Genomic DNA, 21,299 nt, shown 5'->3' on the forward strand with positions numbered 1-21,299 from the left:
ATAAACACCTTGCTAAACACATCTATCTCGTTCTGTTTGTTGTTTCATTATATGGTTTTCTAAGGACGTTCGTTATTGACATGTGACGAGAATCAACACGAAAATCACTTTTATTGTGATAATGTTTTCAACAAGTAGGTATGTCCACACGGTTATATTTAAACGGGACATTAGCAAGTACAGAAAATAAATACAAGAGTCGCGGGCTTTTATTTTTGGAAATGTGAGTAAAATTTGAGATTTCGTTCCAAAAAGTTGAAAAAAGAGGAGCGCTTTTGAAACGATTGACGGTTTATTTGTGTAAGGTATTCTGCTGCGAAGGAGAAAACACAGTTTTATCTAAATTATAATCCGTCAGGAGGTTGTTTGTTGAATTTTATTGACGTGGAAATGAGAAACACCTGAGGTTTGCTCCTTTGCTCGTTATGTTGGGGATTTTAGAGTCAGAGATATTTCATTACTTTATGAGTGTGAGTCAAGTTCATAATGTTTTGTGTGGGGTAAAATTAGCTCTAAATGTTTAGACAGCGCAAGTTTTCGCTTCACAACCGATACCAGTTTTTTGTAAAAAATGTTCATTGTTCAATTTCTACATAATTTTACTTACACGATGTGAATAAAAATTGATACTATCTCAACAATGTAGTAATAAATTAAACGATGTTGTAGTTGCGCCGACAAGCTTTTAAATAAATATATTGATTACATTAGTCTGTAAATGTATGTCAGTTTAAAAAGCATGGTAAATCGATATGGACAAGTAAATGTTCTATTTCTATTTCTTTTTATTTACGAGATGGAAGAAAACAAATTTTTGAATTTCAGTATACACCATATTGCTGTGAGATTTTTTCAAAATCATTATTGTTACATTGTACTCATATGCGTCTGTACCAAAAAGTTGATGACGTTGTTATAAAAGAATCTTAAACAAATAATTCTTATGAAAAAATACGCCCTGGCGTGCAGCGGTGTCTGTTATGCGTCAGAGAAGAGGGAAGTATAAATAACTTGACAGACATTTTTATGGTTATTAGAGAAAATTCATCTTCTCAGCTCTATCGGTGTAGCGAAATTTTGGAAACTAGCTGACTGGATACGCTTCAAGATTTTTATTGAAGTGTTTTTATTTCTAATTTTTTATAACAAGCTCGTTCGTTAACTTCTTCATAACGAATACCGTTTCACTTTCATAAAATAACACACTCCTATACTTGTGGTTTATGAATCCGCCCCCTCATAAAAAATAAAATTTCCTGAAATCAAATTTTATAATTTTTCGAAGAAGCGCCATTCGTTGGAACGTATTTCAAGTGAAAGTAAAAAAAAAACCCTGTAAATAACCTTCGACCAATTTTTTTCAAAGGTTTTGTTTTGGCGATAACGTCGAAACATGCAACAACGTCAAGTGGTTTGATAACGAACTCATGCAAATGCATAGGATATTTACAGCTTGCTGAAATGCTAAAAATACATACAAAAAAAATAAATAAATAGAAATACTGAAAACACTATAAGCAAATAAGAAAACAAAAGCTTGGTTGAAAACTGTAAATCAATGTACCTCGTTATAATCGCGATAGTTTCGCTGTAAGAATGTTGTTTTACACTGTAAACAGTGATGTTTATAATCTGAATAGTGGGAGTATTTCTGATAGATCGTTAGTTCTGAATAATATGTGTAATTTCTAAATTTGTGTGGACTATATACATGTTATTCCTGAAAATCAGCAAGTGTGAGAAATCGCAGCAGCAATAATGGAATGATCATCGGTCATCTATAGTGTCAAAAGGAGTCCCACAAGGGTCAAGTTTAGCGCTTTAATTATTTTTGAGTTTTGTTAATGATTTATCTTTAACTTAAAGATAAACATTACTCCTGATGATACAATTTTGTTAAACCAATTATTACGGTTAATGTAATTTTTGCATTGAAAAATAGATCTATTGCCAAAATTTCTAAGTAAGTCAAAATTTTTATTATTATTAAATATACGTAGGAACGACATTACTGTATTCTTACATTTTCGGGAAAATGGTATGAACCATTTTTTATTTCATCAATAAAAAAATAGTTTTAAATGCTGGCAGATTGACTTCGAACCCGGGCTTTTTTTAAGTTGTGTTCAATTTTTTTATTACTTCCCAAACGTAAGCCAAGCAAGTATTGTAATAGGGTTACTTTCATGTTTTATCTCCTGGAATACGAAAAAGTAGATCTCGCGTTTTTGTTTCTCGTCTGTTGATTTGTGTTACACAGATAATTTCCGAAACTACTGGACCGATTATTTTATATGTATGTTCGGAATATCGTGTAATGTAAGTAAATAAAAGTTAACGCGCTTGCCACTGAGCCGAGCCGTTGGCCCATATTTCTTATGGTCAGCATTATGTATTTACAGCCCGCTTTACGACGAGAAATATTATAATAACAAAATTTTAAAATCAAGGCAAAGTCATAAACCACAAGTACACAAGTATGTTATTTTGAAAAATTTATATACCATTCCTTAAGTAAAATTTTGAGATGACGTCATCAAATGGTAAAACGCTAACTAAAATTTGTCTAATCATCCCCACCAACAATTTGATGACGTCATCTCAAAATTTTACTTAAGGAATGGTATATAAATTTTTCAAAATAACATACTTGTGTACTTGTGGTTTATGACTTTGCCTTGATTTTAAAATTTTGTTATTATAATATTTCTCGTCGTAAAGCGGGCTGTAAATACATAATGCTGACCATAAGAAATATGGGCCAACGGCTCGGCTCAGTGGCAAGCGCGTTAACTTTTATTTACTTACACTGTAACTGGTTTATTTGTACTTGGCAATCCATACACATTTCCTTTGGAGCAATTTTTTTTTTTATTAAGAAAATTTAATTTTTTTTGTTACAAAATCCTAAGAAATATAAAAAAAATAGGCAATTTATCAAACAAATGTTGTGACCAATTGTGTTTTGGATGAATGGCCACTTTTATATTTTCTCGACGTTTCATGACCCCAAGAGTACGAAAAAAGTAGTCTCCCGTTTCCGTCCGTCTGTATGTCTGTCTGTCTATCTGGTGGCTATCCATTTTTATTAGACACGTAATCTCCGAAACTGCTGGACCGATTGTTGTCAAATTTTGTTGTATATTAGAAATATCGTGTAGAAGTTAAATGACCAAAATTTTGTCAATCATTGCCACCGACAATTTGATGACGTCATTTCAAAGAATTCTGTGTTTATTTGATTAACAAAAAAATCGCAACTTAAATTATCCAAAAAACTCAAGAAATTCAGTAATTTTAGATATCCAAAAAAATCGGAAATATTCCACAAATCCAAAAAATACAAAAAACAAATTAAAAACAAAAATCCAAAAACTCAGAAAATTCAAACACCCAAGAAAGTCAGTAATCCAAAAAATGGAAACAATAAAAAATAAAAATTCAAAGAAATCTAAAAACCCATGAAATTCAAATTCAATCATCCAAAAAATCGAATGCATAAAAAACAAAAATACATATATGAAACATCACACAATTTAAAATATTCAAAAAATCAAAAAACCCAAATCCGGTAATTTCAGAAATCCAAAAAAATCGGAAATATCCCAAAAATCCAAAAACTCAAAAAATCAATAAACCCAAGATATTCAATAATCCAAAAAATCGAAAGTATCAAAAAAATCGCAATTTAAAATATCCAAAAAATCTAAAAAACTCAAGAGATCCAGTAATTTCAGGAATCCAAAAAATCGGAAATCTCCCAAAATTCAAATAAAAACAAAAATCTAAAAACTCAAAAAAATCTAAAACTCAAGAAATTCAGTAATCCAAAAAATTAAAAAAATCAAAAAGATCCAGAACACCCAAGAAAGTCAAGAAATTCAATAATCCAAAAAATGTAAAGTATAAAAAAAAAACGCTATTTAAATGACGTATAAAAAAATCTAAAAAAACTCAAGAGATTCGGTAATTTCAGTAATCCAAAATATACAAAAATTCAAAAAATAAAAAATTTTCAAAAACCCAAGAAATTCAAGAAATTCAATAATCAAAAACATCGAAAGTATAAAAAAAATAACAAACATACAAAAAAAATTCGCAATTTAAATAAAATATACAAAAAATCCAAAAAACCCAAGAGATTCAGTAATTTCAGAAATCCAAAAAAATCGGAAATATCCCAAAAACCAAATAAAAAAAATCCAAAAACTCAAAAAAATTTAAAACCCAAGAAATTCAGTAGTCCAAAAAATCAAAAAGATCCAAAAACCCATGAAACTCAAATTCAATAATCCAAAAACTCGAATGTATAAAAAAAACAAAAATATGTATACAAAAATTACAGAATTTAAAATATGTATCCAAAAAATCTAAAAAATCAAAAAAACTCAAATCCAGTAATTTCAAATCCAAAATAAATCGGAAATATCCTAAAAATAAAAAAAAATCAAATAAAAACAAAAATTTAAAAAATCAGAAAACCTAAGAAATTCAGTAATCCAAAAAATTCAAAAAATCAAATAGATCCAAAAAACCCAAGAAAGTCAAGAAATTCAATAATCCCAAAAATGTAAAGTATAAAAAAAAAATCGCAATTTAAATAACATAGAAAAAATCTAAAAAATTCAAAATTCTCAAGATATTCGTATTCGGTAATTTCAGTAATCCACAATATACAAAAAATTCCAAAAATAAAAAATCCAAAAGCCCCAAAAACCCAAGAAATTCAAGAAATTCAATAATCCAAAACATCGAAAGTATCAAAAAAAAAAAAACAAACATACAAAAAAATTGCAATTTAAATACAATATACAAAAAACCTAAAAAATCCAAAAAACCCAAGAAATTCTGTAATTTCACTAATCCAAAATATACAAAAATTGCCAAAAATAGAAAATCAAAAAGATCAAAAAAACTCAAGAAACTCCAGATATTCAGTAATTTCAGAAAGCCAAAAAAATCGGAAATATCCCAAAAATCAAATAAAAACAAAAATCCAAAAACTCAAAAAAATTAAAAACCCAAGAAATTCAGTAATCCAAAAAATCAAAAATAAAAAATAAAAAATCAAAAATATCCAAAAACCCATGAAACTCAAATTCAATAATCCAAAAACTCGAATGTATAAAAAGAAAACAAAAAGATGTATACAAAAATTACAAAATTTAAAATATCCAAAAGATCTAAAAAATCAAAAACCTCAAATCCAGTAATTTCAGAAATTCAAAATAAATCGGAAATGTCCCAAAAATACAAAAAAAAATTCAAAAAATCAGAAAACCTAAGAAATTCATTAATCCAAAAAATTCAAAAAATCAAAAAGATCCAAAAAACCTAAGGAAGTCAAGAAATTCAGTAATCCAAAAAAATGTAAAGTATAAAAAAAATTGCAATTTAAATAACATATAGAAAAATGTAAAAGATCCAAAATTCTCAAAGATTCGGTAATTTCAGTAATCCAAAATATATAAAAAATTCGAAAAATAAAATACCAAAAAGATCAAAAAACCCAAGATTCAAGAAATTCAATAATCCAAAACATCGAAAGTTTCAAAAAAATAATAAACATTATCGCAATTTAAATAAAATATAGAAAAAAATCTAAAAAATCCAAAAAAACTTAAGAGATTCGGTAATTTCAGTAATCCAAAATATACAAAAATTTCGAAAAATAAAAAATCAAAAAGATCCAAAAACCCAAGAAACTCAAGAAATTCAGTAATTTCAGAAGTCCAAAAAAAAATCGGAAATATCCCAAAAATCAAATAAAAACAAAAATCCAAAAACTCAAAAAAAATTAAAAATAAAAACCCAAGAAATTTAGTAACCCAAAAAATCAAAAAGCTCTATAAAAAACAAGAAACTCAAGAAATTCAATAATCCAAAAAATCGAAAGTATCAAAAAAACAAAAGTATATGTAAGTACAAAAAAAAAATCCAAAAAAAGTAAAACAACATACAAAACAAAAATAAATTAAAATCATCAAACAATCGAAAAAATGGAATGAATTCGAAAAAATCCAAAACACAAAAAAGGCTCCTATAAGTTTGGTGTACAAATCCGCTTTGAATTTTTCCCTAACCGTTCAAATTTTTGCAAAAACAGTGCACAGGATAATAACAGTTTACCATCAGCGTTTACTATTGTGTATTATCAATGTTTATGACGTCATAACAGATTTTTTATTGATGAAATCTCGAAAAGGTGAAATTTAAAAATGTAAAACCTTCTCGGTGGTCCCAAATGTTTTTTTTTAAGAATGCGAAACCTCTGGGTCCAACTGTCCTTTTTTAAAGAAGGCGAAACCTTCTCGGGGACCCCAAGTATTTTTTTTTTTAAGAATATATATCTATAAGATTTATCGCAGTGAGCTTGAAATAAGACCATCAGCGCAGTTTAGAATTGCCCACAGAAATCGATTAATTTTATGATGTGTCTAAATTGGTCTACACTTTTGTGTAATTTATGTTTATACAGGCACCAATTTTGTTTTTTTTTGTTTACGTAAAAAAAATTAAGTCTATCCATAATTCAAAATCAGATATGGCTTGTTATTCTCTTTTTTGTTAAACATACACCCGTATGTCAATAATAATCTTTTTATGTTTTTGTTAGTAATTATTGTGATGTTTGTGCTAGAGGAAAACATGTAACGAAATCGAAATAATCGACTCAAAGTAAGAGAAAAAGAGAAAGTAAGGATATTTGATTCGTCAAACCTATTTTAATAAATAATAACCCTTTGAAAACGGTTAGTGATAAAAAACTGCGTCAGTTGTAACAACCGTGGTTGTAACGAATTGAAGCAGTGGATGTGGGTTTGATATGATAATTGACAAATATACGTGAACGGGCAATTGTAATAATATAATAACATCAAACTTTTCTTTTAAAACAACTAAAATGATTTTAAAACAAAAACATTTCCAGTAGTAAAATTTAAAACGCCAACATCTTAGTTATGATCATGTGAACATTGTTCGAAATTAGTTTCCCATTTCTATGTTTACGTGGTAGTTTAACTCCGGCAAATGCCAGGACCGATTTTTCCTAGCTTCAAATCTTTCAAATTTCGTAAAGTGATTTCTTAAACTATAGCTTGAAAAGATCTCGCCCAACTGCTCCCCAATTTACAACACCAACGGAAACAACAGCTCTATTTATACAGTCTCCCAAATACATATTTGTCTTGAACGTGATGAAATTCTTTTGTCGAACGGGTAAACACCATAAATTATTACATAACAGCAAAGTACACTTTAAAATCAAAATTTTCGCCTTTCAAAATCCAGGCCATTTATCATTGATGCACCAGCTATAAATTTAACGTAACGTTATTACGACATAAGTAATCTCTAATCATCGCAATTGTTCGATACGTTGTGATTTGTCCTACTTGTGTCGTCCTCTTTGAACCCATTTTTTATCTCGCTTTTGTTTTCTGAAAATGAGCACCTCAAGCAACGTTTGTTTGCACATTATCATGTGACGGACGATTTTATGTGAGTAGAGTAAGGTTTCAGTTGCTTAGTATCAAAGTGAGGTAGCTGACAGTCGGGCGGCAAAATTGTATCTAGATTAAGGTCAGTATTTTTTCATTTCCATTGACCATTTAATTCATCGAGTTGTCAGTAGTCAAATCGGAAGGTCGCTTAGTTAATAAAAACTTATACGGCTTAAGTGCGGAAGTCTGAAGTCATGGGACCATTAGTGAGATAGCACGTGACTGCGTTCCGAGGAGAAGAGAAATATCGCGATTATTAAATTCCGTCTGAATAAATTCAAGTATTGCGGTTATTTATTAATTAAGAGCGTTGGGAAAGTTGGTGATAACATGTGACCACTGGGGTGACATCAGAGGGCAAGAGTTATTGAATGAGGTTAAGAGGGGTGTGTGCGGAGCCTACTTTACAACGCCCGAAACACTTTAGTTGTTTAGTTAATTGTTATAAGAATCGTAATAAAATTATTTTAATCTAAATAGCGCTCATTCGAAGTCGTAAAATATAGTCGCCGTTATAATCGTAATGCTCTTAAATGCCCAATATAAAACGTAAATGGTACATTGCCCCAGACGACGTAAATATTTCCTACGATATAGTCCTATTTTTTATTTTTTCGTTGAATCGTAAGACAGATTTACGCCGCTTAAATTTCACGTCACGTTACAGCGACCAATTACAAGGCCTGTACAAGTACATCTCAACGAAACCGTAAATCGAACTTGAAGTAAACAATTTTTATTAATTAATACACTCTCGCTATAATTAGCGCTGTCATAGTAATAATAATACTAACACAGAAAGTGACAGCGTTCCGATAATCCCCGTTCTCAGAAAATTTCGTTTTTCGTTCGAAAACAAACAGTTTCGATTAATCGTCTCCATCAATAACAAAGTGAGTTGCAGTTTATTGATTTATTACGAGTATATGAATAAATAAAATCGCGTGCTAAGTTACAAATTACGTTCGGTGTCTAAACCGGTCTTTAGTCGCTACGAAGATTCAAAGAGCCGAAGCTGAAGCGTTGTTTGATTTGAAATTGTTACGCGAGGATTATTATTGTATTACTGTTTCCATATAAATATTTGTTTAGATTGATACGGTATTTTTGAGAAAATATTTACTCAGAATTGATCTAGTTCTAAAAATGTGTAATGTTCAAAACTGTTGGTTAAACACTTGTGTGGCAGGTATCATTTTTCAGTTTACTTTGCAAGCGTAAGGTAGGTGTGGTGAATGCAGCTTTTGTCGACGTTTGATAACTACTAAAGTATGAAAACGTGGGTCTTCCATTTTCATTTGTCGTCAGCCACGATTTTTTTCGGCAGGTAATATCCGAAACTGCTGGGTTGATTGTTGGTCTATTTCAGAAATGTCGTGAAGATGATAATTGATAAAATGATAAAACATGATAAAACACTGTTTTGCCACAATTTTTGATCGTTTTTTATTTTTATCATCTTTTTTTAAACAGCTTTTTTATTTTTTTTTTGTCGTTTTTGTTACCTTTTTTTGATATATTTTTTAATCGTTTTTTTTTGTTTTTTTTTGTTGTTTTTTATCGTCTTTTTTGTCTTTGTTTTGCTTTCTTTTCTATCTTTTTTGATTTTTTTTGTTTTCGCGTTTTTCCTGGTGCAGATTTTTTTTGGTATTTTTCGCCTTTTTCCTCGTTTGTTTTTTTTTTGTTGCCTTTTTTTTCCACGTTTTTTTTTTCGGTGGTCACCTTCTTTTGTCGCCCTTTTGTCACTGTTTTTATTTTCACCTCTTATAGATATTTTTCCACTATTTTTTTTAACACTTTTTTATTTGTTTTTTGTTTCGGTTTTTTGTTCTTTTTTTTCGCTTCTTATAGAAACGAAAAATATCGCTCTTATTTGTCGTTTTTTTTTGTTACCCTTTTTTTAATTTTTTTGTCAGTTTTTGGTGCATATTTTTACTGATTTCGCCCTTTTTTTCGCATTTGTCTTGTGACTTTTTTTCGCCTTTTTTGTCGTTCTTTTACCCTTTTCCTCGCTTTTTGTTTGACGTCGTTTTTTTGTTACTTTTTTCTCTTATAAACTTTTTGTCACCTGTTTTTTTTTGTGGGTTTTTTTTAATCATGCATTTTTTTCTTAATATACATGGTATTTTTTGAACAACACGATCCTCAAAAACATGTTTTGAATTTCTTGTAAAGAAAAAGAAAAAATAAGAAAATTAAGCTTGGAAAAAATTTGAAAGTGCTTTGGAGCCTCTTGTGTCTTTTCTTATAATAATTTAATTAAATTACATCATTTGCTATAATCACTCTAATCTTCGCAGGTACTAAGCCCGCCCGCCCACCCTCTCTTTTCTTAGAGGGTTTGTCATTTGCCAAAATCGTTCTTAGATTAGCAGGTACTAATCCCGCCCACCCGCCCTCTATTTTCTTAAAAGGATCTCATTTGCCAAATCAGTCTTATCCTAACATGTACTAGCCCCGCCCACCCACCCTCTGTTTTCTTAGAGGATATGTCATTTGACAAAATCAGTTTTATCCTAGCTAGTAGTTCCTAAGATAAAACTGATTTTGGCAAATGAAATACCCTCGAAGAAAAGAGAGGGTGGGTGGGCGGGCCTAGTTCCTCTCAAGGTAAGACTGATTTTGGCAAATGAGATCTCTAAGAAAAGAGAGGGCGCGTGGGCGGGGTTAGTACCAGCTAAAATAAGCCGATTCTGACAAATGACATACCCTCTAAGGAAAGACAGGGTGGGTGGGCGGGGATAGTAGCTGGTAAGATAAAACTTATTTAAACAGATACTAGCCCCACTCAATCACTATTTTCTTAGAGGGATCTCATTTGCCAAAATCAGTCTTATCATAGCAGACACTAGCCCCGCCCATCCACCCTCTCTTTTTTTCTCTTTGTTTCGCTTTTTTTTCGCTTCTTATTATAGACACAAAATAATATAGAAAAAAAATCTTCCTTTTTTGTTACCTTTTTTTACTTTTTTTGTCACTTCTTTTTTTACTTTTTTTCTCATCTTTGGTCGCATTTTCAGGTGCAGAGTTTTTACTGAATTTTGCGCTTTTTTTGTTGCTTTTGACTCTTGTCGCTTTTTCTGTACTTTTTTGTAATGGCATTTTTGTCGTATTTTCCCCCATTTTTTAATTTCTTTTTTTGTTGAATTTTTTCGCCTATTATTTTTTGTCGCTTTTTCGCCCTTTTCCTCGTTGTTTTCTTGTTACTTTTTTTTTTTTGTTTTTTCGCCTCTTTTGTAACCGGGTTTTTGTCCTCGTTTTTTTTTTGTTGCTTTTTTGTCGTTTTCTCCCGCTTTTTTACACATCTTTTATAAACTTTTTGTCACCGTTTTTTTTTTGTGGAAGTTTTTTAGTCTTTTTTTTTCTCTTTCTTTTGCATTTTTTTCGCTTCATATAGAAACAAAAACATTTTCTTTTTTTTTTGGTTTTTTGTTATCTTTTGTTTTACTTTTTTTATCATCTTGTCGCATTTTTTGGTGCAGATTTTTTACTCAATTTTGCGCTTTTTTGATACTTTTTAAATAGCATTTTTTGTCGTATTTTCCCCATTTTGATTTGTACTTTTTTGACGTCGTTTTTTTGCTGCTTTTTGTCTTTTTTTCTCCCGCTTTTTTCCCCCCATCTTTTATCAACTTTTTGTCACCATTTTTTTTGAGTTGTTTTAGTTTTTTTTGTTTTTTTTTCGCTTTTTCTTCGCTTCTTATTATAGAAACAAAAAATGTGCGTTTCTTTCTATCGCATTTTTTCGCTTCATATAGAAACTTTTACTTTTACTTTTTTGTCGTCTTTTTGTCGCATTTTTTGTGCAGATTTTTTGTTTTTTTTTTTCGTCTTTTTTTTTCTCGTTTTTTTTCTGGTCTGTTTTTAGCTACCTTTTTTTAACTTTTTTTGGGGAATTTTTGTCGTTCTTTTTCCATGGAGATTTTTTCTCTTTTTTTTTCTGTCACTTTTTGTCCCTTTTTGTAGCCGTTTTCTTGTTGCTGATTTTGTTTTCTTTTTTGTCGCCCCTTTGTAGATTTCGTTTTGCTTTTTTTTTGTCGTTTTTCTGTCGCTTTTTTCACCTCTTGAAGACTTTTTGTCATAATTTTCTTCTTATATTTCTGGAGGTTTTTTTGTTGCATTTTTTTGTCATTTTTTGTTGCCTTTTTTTGTTTCTTTTTTAAAATCTTTTTTGCCGCCTTTTTTCACTTGTAGAAACAAAAAAATCGCCTTTTTATTGCCTTTTTTTTGGTCGATTTTTTTTCCCTATTCTTTTCACCTCCTTTTTTTGGCGCCGTTTTTTCGGTTGTGTTCTCGCCCCTTTTTTTCGCTTTTTTGACCTCCTTTTATTTGCTCTTTTATCGTTTTTCTTGTTCTTGTTGATGACATGATCGCAAAATTGTATAATGAAACACTCATCTGAAACAACAATCCATCCATTTTAGTTATAGGCGTTATCATAAAAAATAAAATTGTATGATTTATCTAAGAAATTGGATTTGTTTGATTTATTATACTTCAGGGAGAGGGAAGTTCTGTCTAAATAACTAGACCAATTTTTTTTTAAGATATTTAAATGTTTAAAAATATATAGGATGTTTCCTTAAAAAAAAAATGTGACTATTGTGTGTAATCTTTGACCACTAGACGGTTGGGCTACGCTGGGTAGATGATAAAAATGACAAAAATATAATATTAATGTGTAGTTTACCGACGGAACACCATAAAGTGAAAAATATTTTTTTATTTACACATTCGGTATACTCGTAGGTATTATATTTAATACATATTATTTAGTGATCAACTTATCATTTATTATATTTTTAAACACCCAACAATATGGTGTTAATACTAACCCTTGACTATTAAGTCGAGACACAATTACACGTCATTTAATAAGTACATCCAAATGCAGCTACAAAATACTTCGATTTTAAACCTCGCCTTGTCAAATACGACTTATAAGATTACCGCAGGTTTAATTTTAGTACCGATAAACAAAGATCAGATTGAACCTTATCGCTACGTTAATATTAACCCAGACTTTTTGGTCCCGCAGACGTAAACTAAAACGGCCACAAGATGGGGGACATGTTCCGTAGTGAGCAGATGGTCCTCGCCCAGCTCTTCATCCAACCAGAAGCGGCTTACTTCGCCATCTCCGAGCTCGGCGAATCGGGAATCGTTCAGTTCCGCGACGTAAGAACCCCCACCCCACCACCACCCTCACTCACAAACCCATTTCCAGTTAAACGAAAACGTCAACGTTTTCCAACGAAAATTCGTCAACGAAGTCCGAAGATGCGACGAAATGGAACGCAAGCTTCGCTACATAGAAGCAGAAGTGAAGAAGGACAACATCTCCATACCGGACCAACAGGACTTGCCGAAAGCTCCCAACCCGAGAGAGATCATCGATCTGGAAGCGCATCTCGAGAAGACCGAAGGCGATATTAAAGAACTCACAGAGAGTGCGGTTAATTTGAAGTCCAATTATTTGGAGCTGACGGAGCTGAAGCACGTTCTGGAGAAGACGCAGCCTTTTTTTAACGAGCAGGACGAAGCTAATGGCATGGATTCGGCCCACAAGGCGCTGATCACAGAAGATACGCAGAATATTTCCATCCGAGGGAGGCTGGGGTTTGTCGCCGGGGTCATCAACAGGGAGAGAGTGCCCGGGTTTGAGAGGATGCTGTGGAGAATTTCCAGGGGGAACGTGTTCTTGAGGCAGGTGGAGATCGAGAAGCCTTTGGAAGACCCGGCGACGGTAATTGGGGGATGGGAGAGTTAATCCGGCACGAAACTGCATTTTGGGTAGTCGGGCGAAATTATGTTTTTTGATTTATCTTTGTAACCGTCAGCCTGACAAAAAATTTATTCAGACCACTTTTGTAGATAATGATGTTATCTACAACTTTTATTCACAACTTTTCCGGGTAACATTAACAATAATAAAGTTACGAAAGAAAAAATAAAAAATTTAGGGACTCAATACTTTGAGGCTAGGTATTCATCTAAAATGCACAGTGCCTGTTTTTAACTCCGGATTGGTAAGAAAGAGGTTAAGGTAGTGGTTTTAGGGTAACGAGATCCACAAAACCGTCTTCGTGGCGTTTTTCCAAGGCGAGCAGCTGAAGACCAGGATCAAGAAGGTCTGCGCTGGGTTCCACGCGTCGCTTTATACTTGTCCCAGTAATTTCCAAGAACGTAGCGAGATGTTAAAAGGGGTTTGTACCCGTCTGGAAGACTTGAACTTGGTGTTGAACCAAACCCAGGACCATCGTCAACGGGTGTTGGTCAGTGTGGCTAAAGAGCTCCAGAACTGGAGCGTCATGGTTAGTAAAATGAAGGCGATTTACCACACTTTGAACTTCTTCAATATGGACGTGACCAAGAAGTGTCTCATTGGGGAGTGCTGGGTTTCCAATAAGGACATTCCCATTGTGCAAAAAGCCCTCTCTGATGGCTCAGTAAGTCCGATTTTCACCGTCTTAACTCTTGTAACTTTGTTGCGTCTAGACGGCTTCTGGTAGCTCGATCCCGTCGTTCCTGAACGTCATCAACACCAACGAGATGCCTCCAACGTTCAACAGGACCAACAGGTTCACCAAGGGTTTCCAGAACTTGATCGATTCCTACGGTATGGCGTCGTACCGTGAAGCTAACCCGGCTCTGTACACCATTATCACTTTCCCATTCCTGTTTGCCGTGATGTTCGGAGATCTTGGTCACGCGATTATCATGGCGTGCTTTGGAGGGTACTTGGTACTCGCCGAGAAGAAGATCCAAAGGAAGAAGATCACCAGCGAAATCTTCAGCATTTTCTTCGCCGGGAGATACATTATTCTTCTCATGGGGTTCTTCTCGATGTACACGGGTTTTGTCTACAATGATATTTTCTCCAAGTCCATGAATATCTTCGGGAGTAGTTGGTTCGTCAATCTCAATGAAGAGGAGGCGTTGGAGACGGACGAGCTGTCGTTGGACCCGCGGTTCGACTACGAGGGGACTCCGTACTTTATCGGGTTGGATCCGGCGTGGCAGCTGGCGAAGAACAAGATCATTTTCCTCAATTCGTTTAAAATGAAGCTGTCGATTATTATTGGGGTCATTCACATGATATTCGGAGTCTGCGTCAGCGTGGTTAACTTTGTGTAAGTATTTAGGTGGTAAAGGTTATTAGAGAAATTGGCAGATTTTTTACTTGATGCGCACATTTTCGCAACACGAAGAATATTTTTCTTAGTGTACAAACAAAAATTTCTGAAAGTGTTTTTGATGGAACTCAAAATTCAGTAAGTTACTAATAGAACTACTTTTTCTTAATAGTACAGTCGCGCGATATTGCATTTTGGGTAGGCAGCAATTTTTAGGTTTTCCTGAATACTCGGGCACAATTATTTTTTGTACTTATCTCCGTAACCGTGAGTCTGACAAAAAATTTGTAAGGGACATTTTTGTAGACAATACAATTATCCGTAACTTTTATTAAGAACTTTTGGGCGTAACATTATTAATAAAAAAGTTATGAGTGAAAATTTTTAAAAATTAGGGACCAAGGGAATTCGTTGCTTGCCCAAAACACACGGTTATTTTTGCAACAAAAGTAGCACCTAATAATAACCGCAGACACTTCCGTAAATACTCATCCATCATTCTGGAGTTCCTCCCGCAAATCCTCTTGCTGTGTTTCCTCTTCTTGTGGATGGTCGTAATGATGTTCATGAAATGGATCTGGTACTCCTGTGACAAAGCTAACCGTAAGTACCACCTCGACCACTCACCACCCCGCTAACCCTCTCTTCCAGCCATCGAATACGGATCTTCGTGCGCCCCCTCCGTCCTCATCTACTTCATCAACATGATGCTCTTCAAAGAGCAGGAACCCACCCCTGGATGCAACATGTACATGTTCGACGGCCAAGCCCAACTCCAGCAAATCCTCGTCTACCTTTCCCTCATATGCATTCCAGTCCTCCTTTTGGGTAAACCCTTCTACATCAAGTTCACCCGAAAGAGTAAACCGCACGTGCGAAGCAACGGCGATGTCAATCAAGGAATGGAGCTCGGGGAGTACCCCGAAGCCCAACAGAACACGTCGGGTGCCGCGCACCACGACGAAGACGAGGAGGAGGAAGAACCCATGAGCGAGATCTTCATTCATCAAGCCATCCACACCATCGAGTACGTGTTGAGCACGATTTCGCACACGGCTTCGTACCTGCGGTTGTGGGCTTTGTCGTTGGCGCATGCGCGTAAGTTTAAGTCGGGTTAAGTGCGACTGGTGTTAATTTGATGTTTTAGAACTTTCGGAGGTGTTGTGGAATATGATATTCCAGATGGGGCTGAAGAACTCGTCGTATGTGGGCGCTGTGTTGGCGTTCGTGTTTTTCGCTGTCTGGGCGGCGTTTACTATCGCCATTTTGGTGCTCATGGAGGGGTTGTCGGCGTTCTTGCATACGTTACGTTTGCATTGGTATTGGTTTTTTGTTTGGTTTGGGGGAAAGAGGGTACATTTTTTTTGTTACAGGGTCGAATTCATGAGTAAGTTTTATGCGGGGTTGGGGTATCCGTTCCAGCCGTTTAGCTTCAAGGCTATTTTGGAGGAGGAGGGCGGCGGAGAGGAATAACGTGAACTCCTTTACAAGTGCTTTATATCTTATACAGTTTTAATTATACTAGATGTAGCAGCAAATATACAATACTCGACGCACTGTGTTTTATTTTTTTTATTAATTAGAGTATATTAAAGGTTATGCATGACTTTTACAGTTTAATCAAAGACATGACAAGTATTTCCACAGCCAACTCTAATCTGAAAACTTTTTGATGACCCGTTAGAAATAATGATTTTAAACAGAATGACGTTTCGCGGTGTACTTCCTCAATTTTGAGTCAGAGGGCGCCACAGTAAAGACACTAACGTTAATTTAAACAGTAATTTTTACAGGGTACTAGGTAGAAGCAGGAATTAAAAGCAAAAATTCAAACTGCGCTTGCGCAAATCACGGATCATGTCCTGTGTTTAATGTAGAATGATTTATCTGACAACTGGAATTTGATCTTTTTTGTTATAATAGTTCGTTAATTATTTACTATTTTTTGATTTTTTAAAATGGAATATCTTGACAACAAATTATTTCTTTTTTATTTTTGGATTTAAATTAAGTCAAAGATTAATGCGTGAATATGATTGGCTCATGAAAGAAGGATGATTTTTTTCTGGTGTTTTCTAGCGTTTCGGGTACCCAATGAGCCCAAAAATACCAAGGAAACTAACAAATTTTAGCTAGAAATCGTATTTTGGATGCACTTTATGAATTCTGAAGTATATTTCGACTTTTTTAGACAATCTTATCGATATGACATACTTGCATTATATAGAATCAAATTATTTTGCGAAAAGGAGACGATTGGGTTCATTTTTCATATTACGGCGTTTGTACTTTCAAGAAATTCGCTAAAAAACATTAGAAATGTTACTTTTCAAGCTTTTTCTTGTGTTTTCTAGTGTTTCGGGTCCGAAAACACTGGAAACGATCAAATTTTATCATTCTACCTTTATGGATTGGCCAAATTTGATCAATAATATACCTGCTAAAATAAGACTGATTTTGGCAAATAATACCTTCTAAAACAATAGAGGGCGGGTGGGCGGGGCTACTTCTTGCTTATAAAAACCTCTGTAAGACCCCGCCCACAGCGTTGTTTTTTACTTCCCGAGTTTGTCGGCCGATTTTGACGTTTTCTCGATCTTTCATGACCCCTAGAGTACGAAGAAATAGGTCTTCCGTTTCTGCCTGTCTGTCTGTCCGTCTGCGTTCCCGTTTTTATTAGACAGATAATCTTTGAAAATACTGGGTCGATTGTTGTCAAATTTTGTACTTCTATTAGGAATATCATGTAGAAGGTAAAACGCTAACCAAAATTTGTATAATCATCGTCACCAATAATTGTACATAGTGAATGGGTTTTCAATTGTATAAAATAACATAGTCCTACAATGTGGTTTATGACTCCGTGTTCAGTTTTTACCCAAAACATCCAGATTTTTGAAAATAAATCAAAATTATACAACATTTTGCAATCTAATTTTGAATCTGCCAAACTGAATGCTTTGAAATCTTGCAGATGTTTTAATTTTATGGTAAGCATAATAAATTTGTAATCAAAATATATTTGCTAAAATCAGTTTATCTTAGCAAATACTAGCCCCGCCCACTCGCCCTCTATTTTCTCCGAGCGCATGGACTATGCCAAAATCAGTCTTATCTCAGCAAATGCTAGCCTCGCCCACCCACCTGTATTTTTTCAGAGGATATGTCATTTGCCAAAGTAAGACTTATCGTAGCAAGTACTACCCTCTGAGAAAATAAAGGTCGAGTGGACGGGGTCCGTACTTGCTAACATACGAGTAAGTCTTATTTTGGCAAATTAGATACAAAAATACGGGTGGATGGGCGGGGTTAGCATTTTCTGATATAAGACTGATTTCGGCAAATGACATCCTCTGAAAAAATAGGGGGCGGGTGGGCGGGCCTAGTATTTGTTAAGATAAAACTCATTTTGTCCCTATTAATGTTGTAAAAACTTGTGAAGTTTAAAGGTGTTAAATTGCAAACTTCAATAATAACGAAAAATTCCTAAATCTACCCGAAATGTGCAAAATGTGATGAGTTTTTACTTGTGATTTATCATCGCATTCATATTTTTTAGATTTGCGTATACAGGTGGCTCAAAAAAATTAATGAATGTGTCAGTTTATTTTATTGAGTAAATCAGGAACGGCTCATTCAATTTTCCCAGAAAATTTTGGGAATACAATATTGTTATTTTTATTATTACAGTGCACCAATCCAAGTTGATCTACGTGTCCTTGGAAAAATGTTGATGACGTCATCACAAAATTCTCTGAAATAAAAACTTAATTTTCGACCAATTTTTCTCTTTTCAACAGCTCAGGTTCTATTCGTTTCTTGTCACTTTACAGAAGGACATATAATTAACTCCGCCTTCGTTTTAATGATTCATTGTATTTGAATGAAAGGTGGATTTTATACTGATGAATAGAAATAAAATCGTTAAAATGAGAATAGGGCGGGTGGGCGGGGTAATACCTGCTAAGATAAGACGGATTTTGGCAAATAACACCTTCTAAAATATTGTATAATTCTAAATTTGCTTATGCGAATTATTTATGAAAAGCCTTATAAGTTAAAATAAAGATATGTATGTAACACTTTTTTCGTACTCGGGTGGGCGGGGCTATCACTTACCAATGTAAGACTGAACAATATTTAGAGTGTCAGTGAAATGAAGGAGGGTGGGTGGGCGGGGCTTGCTTATAAGACTTATAAGAATAAAAAACTAAACTCACCTCTGTGCCATTCTTCTAACTTATTTTATTTATGGTAAAATGGCATTTGAATTGTATTTTGACAAGCGGTAGAATCTAAGAATTAAAACAAAGTCAAAAATTATTCTGTGAATTTATTTTAAAATTCTTTATGGTGATTTTAAAATTGTATTTTTTTTTAACTGAAAATAAATTTTGAAATTGTCCTACTTTCAGAAATATTTTGAAAAAAATGACGACAATCCCGACTGAAAAATTAAGAGTGATGTTCAATTTCATTGGTTGCTATTTCTTCTTGGACACAAATTAAAAAAAATTGTAATGAATTTTAAAATTTAAATCTTTAAAATTGCTCTGGAGTCGAAAAGTTCGTCAGTATTTACACATTCATGTTTTACCTAAATTAAAAACGCCACAATAAGATCGCAATTTTCTTCTGCATTTGATTGATTATAGGATCTTAGAACCGGTAATTTATAGAGGCATTTAATCACGTTATTAATTTATTTACGTATTTAATCGATCACGTGATCAGATTAAAAGTCACTCAGATGCATGTGTTAATCACACATTAAATTCTAATTCGAATTAAATACTTATTTAATTCACGTACTAGAAACCGGCTCTTTTTAATGATCTAAAAATTGAGATGTATTACTTTGAGATGTTTATTAAAAAATTTCGAAAAATGGCATCATTTTAATTCATTTAATTTTAACTCCAAAACAAAACTTGATAAACGTACTAACTCGTCTATAGGACGGAAGAAATTACTGAGACGTTTCTAGTGTTTAATATGTGAGTAAGAAGTGTAAAAACTGAGTCACTTTGGCTGAGTCTCAAAAATTGGCTACTGAGATCAACAGCCAGAAGCAAAACACCTTTAAACGTGTTACTTAAGTACGTTTTTTGTGCCAAGATTGTAAAATTGATGTAATACTTAATTATTACAAACGATTGGTCATATTTCAAATCAATTTGTGTGCCGGCACAATAACACGTTGGTAAGCGCGGAAAGATAAGCTCCTCCGTAGTCTAGTGGTAAGGGCACCCGCCCGGCAAGCGCTAACAGTGTGGTTCGATTCCCACCGGAGAAGCAACAATTTGTCATTCTATGTTTGGTTATAAAAATTTGGCTCGCATTCCACTCGAACAAAAATATTTTGCCTTAATTACCAATTAAACAAATCTGCCAGTTTCTATAACTTTATGATGTGTATATAATTGATTCCATATAAATTCGCCAACTTACAACGAAAGTATTGCAGACAATTCGGCGCGTACTCAAGCATCTTCCTAGAGTTCCTACCACAGATCACTTTGCTGCTTCTCCTCTTCCTGTGGATGATTATAATGATGTTCATGAAATGGTTCTGGTATTCGTGCGAACAAACTTCTCGTGAGTACTAACTCAAATCACAAAAGAGCTCTCATTTTCACTTTTTCCAGCAACCGAATATGGATCCTCCTGCGCCCCCTCAGTCCTCATCTACTTCATCAACATGATGCTATTCAAAGAAAACCCTGTTCAAACCGGCTGCAACCTCTACATGTTCAAAACCCAGCCCTTCATCCAAAAAATTCTAGTTTTTGTCTCCCTGGCATGCATTCCAGTCCTCCTTCTAGGAAAACCACTGTACGTCACACTAACTCGGAAACGAAACCAAAAGACAAAACCTACACAACAGCGAAAAACCGAGAATCATTCGTCCGTAAGAAAACAAGTATCATTCCGTTTGCACGACGAAGACTCACCCGCTGACACTTTAACCGAAGACGACGCATCAATCGCTTTTGAGGACGAAGAGGACCCTTTACAAAAGTACCTGCGAGAGTTACACGAACAAAAAACCGAAGAGCAGGAAGAGCCCATTAGCGAAGTTTTCATCCATCAAGCTATCCACACCATCGAGTATGTTTTAAGCACGATTTCACACACGGCTTCCTACTTAAGGTTGTGGGCTTTGTCGCTGGCGCATGCGCGTGAGTTAGCGAAATTGTAGGAAAACCAGTAGTGAGGGAGTTTTTCAGAACTTTCGGAAGTATTGTGGCAGATGGTGTTCCAATTGGGTTTGAAGAGCAACTCGTTTGTGGGTGCTTTGAAGATGTTCGCATTTTTTGCAGCTTGGGCAGGGGGCACAGTCGCTATTTTGATTCTGATGGAGGGGTTGTCTGCGTTTTTACATACTCTGCGCTTGCATTGGTGAGGAGTTGCTTGTCGGGGGAAAGAGTGTTTTTGTTTGTTTCAGGGTTGAGTTTATGAGCAAGTTTTATACCGGATTGGGGTATCCGTTTGAACCGTTTAGTTTGAGGGACATCTTCGAAAAGGAAAGAGAAGAAAAGTAATCCTAATTGTTCTAAATTTTTTGTACTTTTATATGAAATAAAGTAAATAGTTTTCGTTCAAGTGTGTTTTTTGTTTTTTAATAGTACCAAGTATACTTATTAAAAATAAAGCA

General features: G+C 34.0%; 2 protein-coding genes across 2 annotated transcripts; both read left to right on the top strand.

The window, feature by feature from the left end:
- The first annotated feature begins 7,473 nt into the window (after positions 1–7,473).
- Positions 7,474–16,197, top strand: LOC135127184 (V-type proton ATPase 116 kDa subunit a 1-like). The gene is made up of 9 exons (XM_064053564.1): positions 7,474–7,584; positions 12,544–12,683; positions 12,733–13,251; positions 13,565–13,954; positions 14,004–14,638; positions 15,114–15,244; positions 15,293–15,739; positions 15,789–15,960; positions 16,015–16,197. Exons 2-9 carry the CDS (start codon positions 12,567–12,569, stop codon positions 16,112–16,114), a joined length of 2,511 nt encoding a protein of 836 aa, XP_063909634.1. The 5' UTR covers positions 7,474–7,584; positions 12,544–12,566; the 3' UTR covers positions 16,115–16,197.
- A 3,876-nt stretch (positions 16,198–20,073) lies between these two features.
- LOC135126556 (V-type proton ATPase 116 kDa subunit a 1-like) lies at positions 20,074–21,247 on the top strand. Its single transcript, XM_064052589.1, has 4 exons — positions 20,074–20,239; positions 20,290–20,823; positions 20,872–21,043; positions 21,090–21,247. The coding sequence occupies exons 1-4, from the start codon at positions 20,185–20,187 to the stop codon at positions 21,184–21,186; spliced, it is 858 nt and encodes a 285-aa protein (XP_063908659.1). The 5' UTR covers positions 20,074–20,184; the 3' UTR covers positions 21,187–21,247.
- The last annotated feature ends 52 nt before the right edge of the window (positions 21,248–21,299 follow it).

Source organism: Zophobas morio, unplaced genomic scaffold, assembly GCF_036711695.1.
Source record: "Zophobas morio isolate AGI-343-1 ecotype UQ-CSIRO unplaced genomic scaffold, CSIRO_AGI_Zmor_V1 ptg000011l, whole genome shotgun sequence".
NCBI lineage: Eukaryota > Metazoa > Arthropoda > Insecta > Coleoptera > Tenebrionidae > Zophobas > Zophobas morio.

Bases quoted from the DNA above. Each gene is read 5' to 3' on its own strand.
- LOC135127184 (XM_064053564.1), top strand. From the start codon at position 12,567: ATGGGGGACATGTTCCGTAGTGAGCAGATGGTCCTCGCCCAGCTCTTC. The intron at 12,684-12,732 runs GTAAGAACCCCC...ACCCATTTCCAG, and splicing joins GAATCGTTCAGTTCCGCGAC to TTAAACGAAAACGTCAACGT. The intron at 13,252-13,564 runs GTAATTGGGGGA...TAGTGGTTTTAG, and splicing joins CTTTGGAAGACCCGGCGACG to GGTAACGAGATCCACAAAAC.
- LOC135126556 (XM_064052589.1), top strand. From the start codon at position 20,185: ATGATTATAATGATGTTCATGAAATGGTTCTGGTATTCGTGCGAACAA. The intron at 20,240-20,289 runs GTGAGTACTAAC...CACTTTTTCCAG, and splicing joins TTCGTGCGAACAAACTTCTC to CAACCGAATATGGATCCTCC. The intron at 21,044-21,089 runs GTGAGGAGTTGC...TGTTTGTTTCAG, and splicing joins CATACTCTGCGCTTGCATTG to GGTTGAGTTTATGAGCAAGT.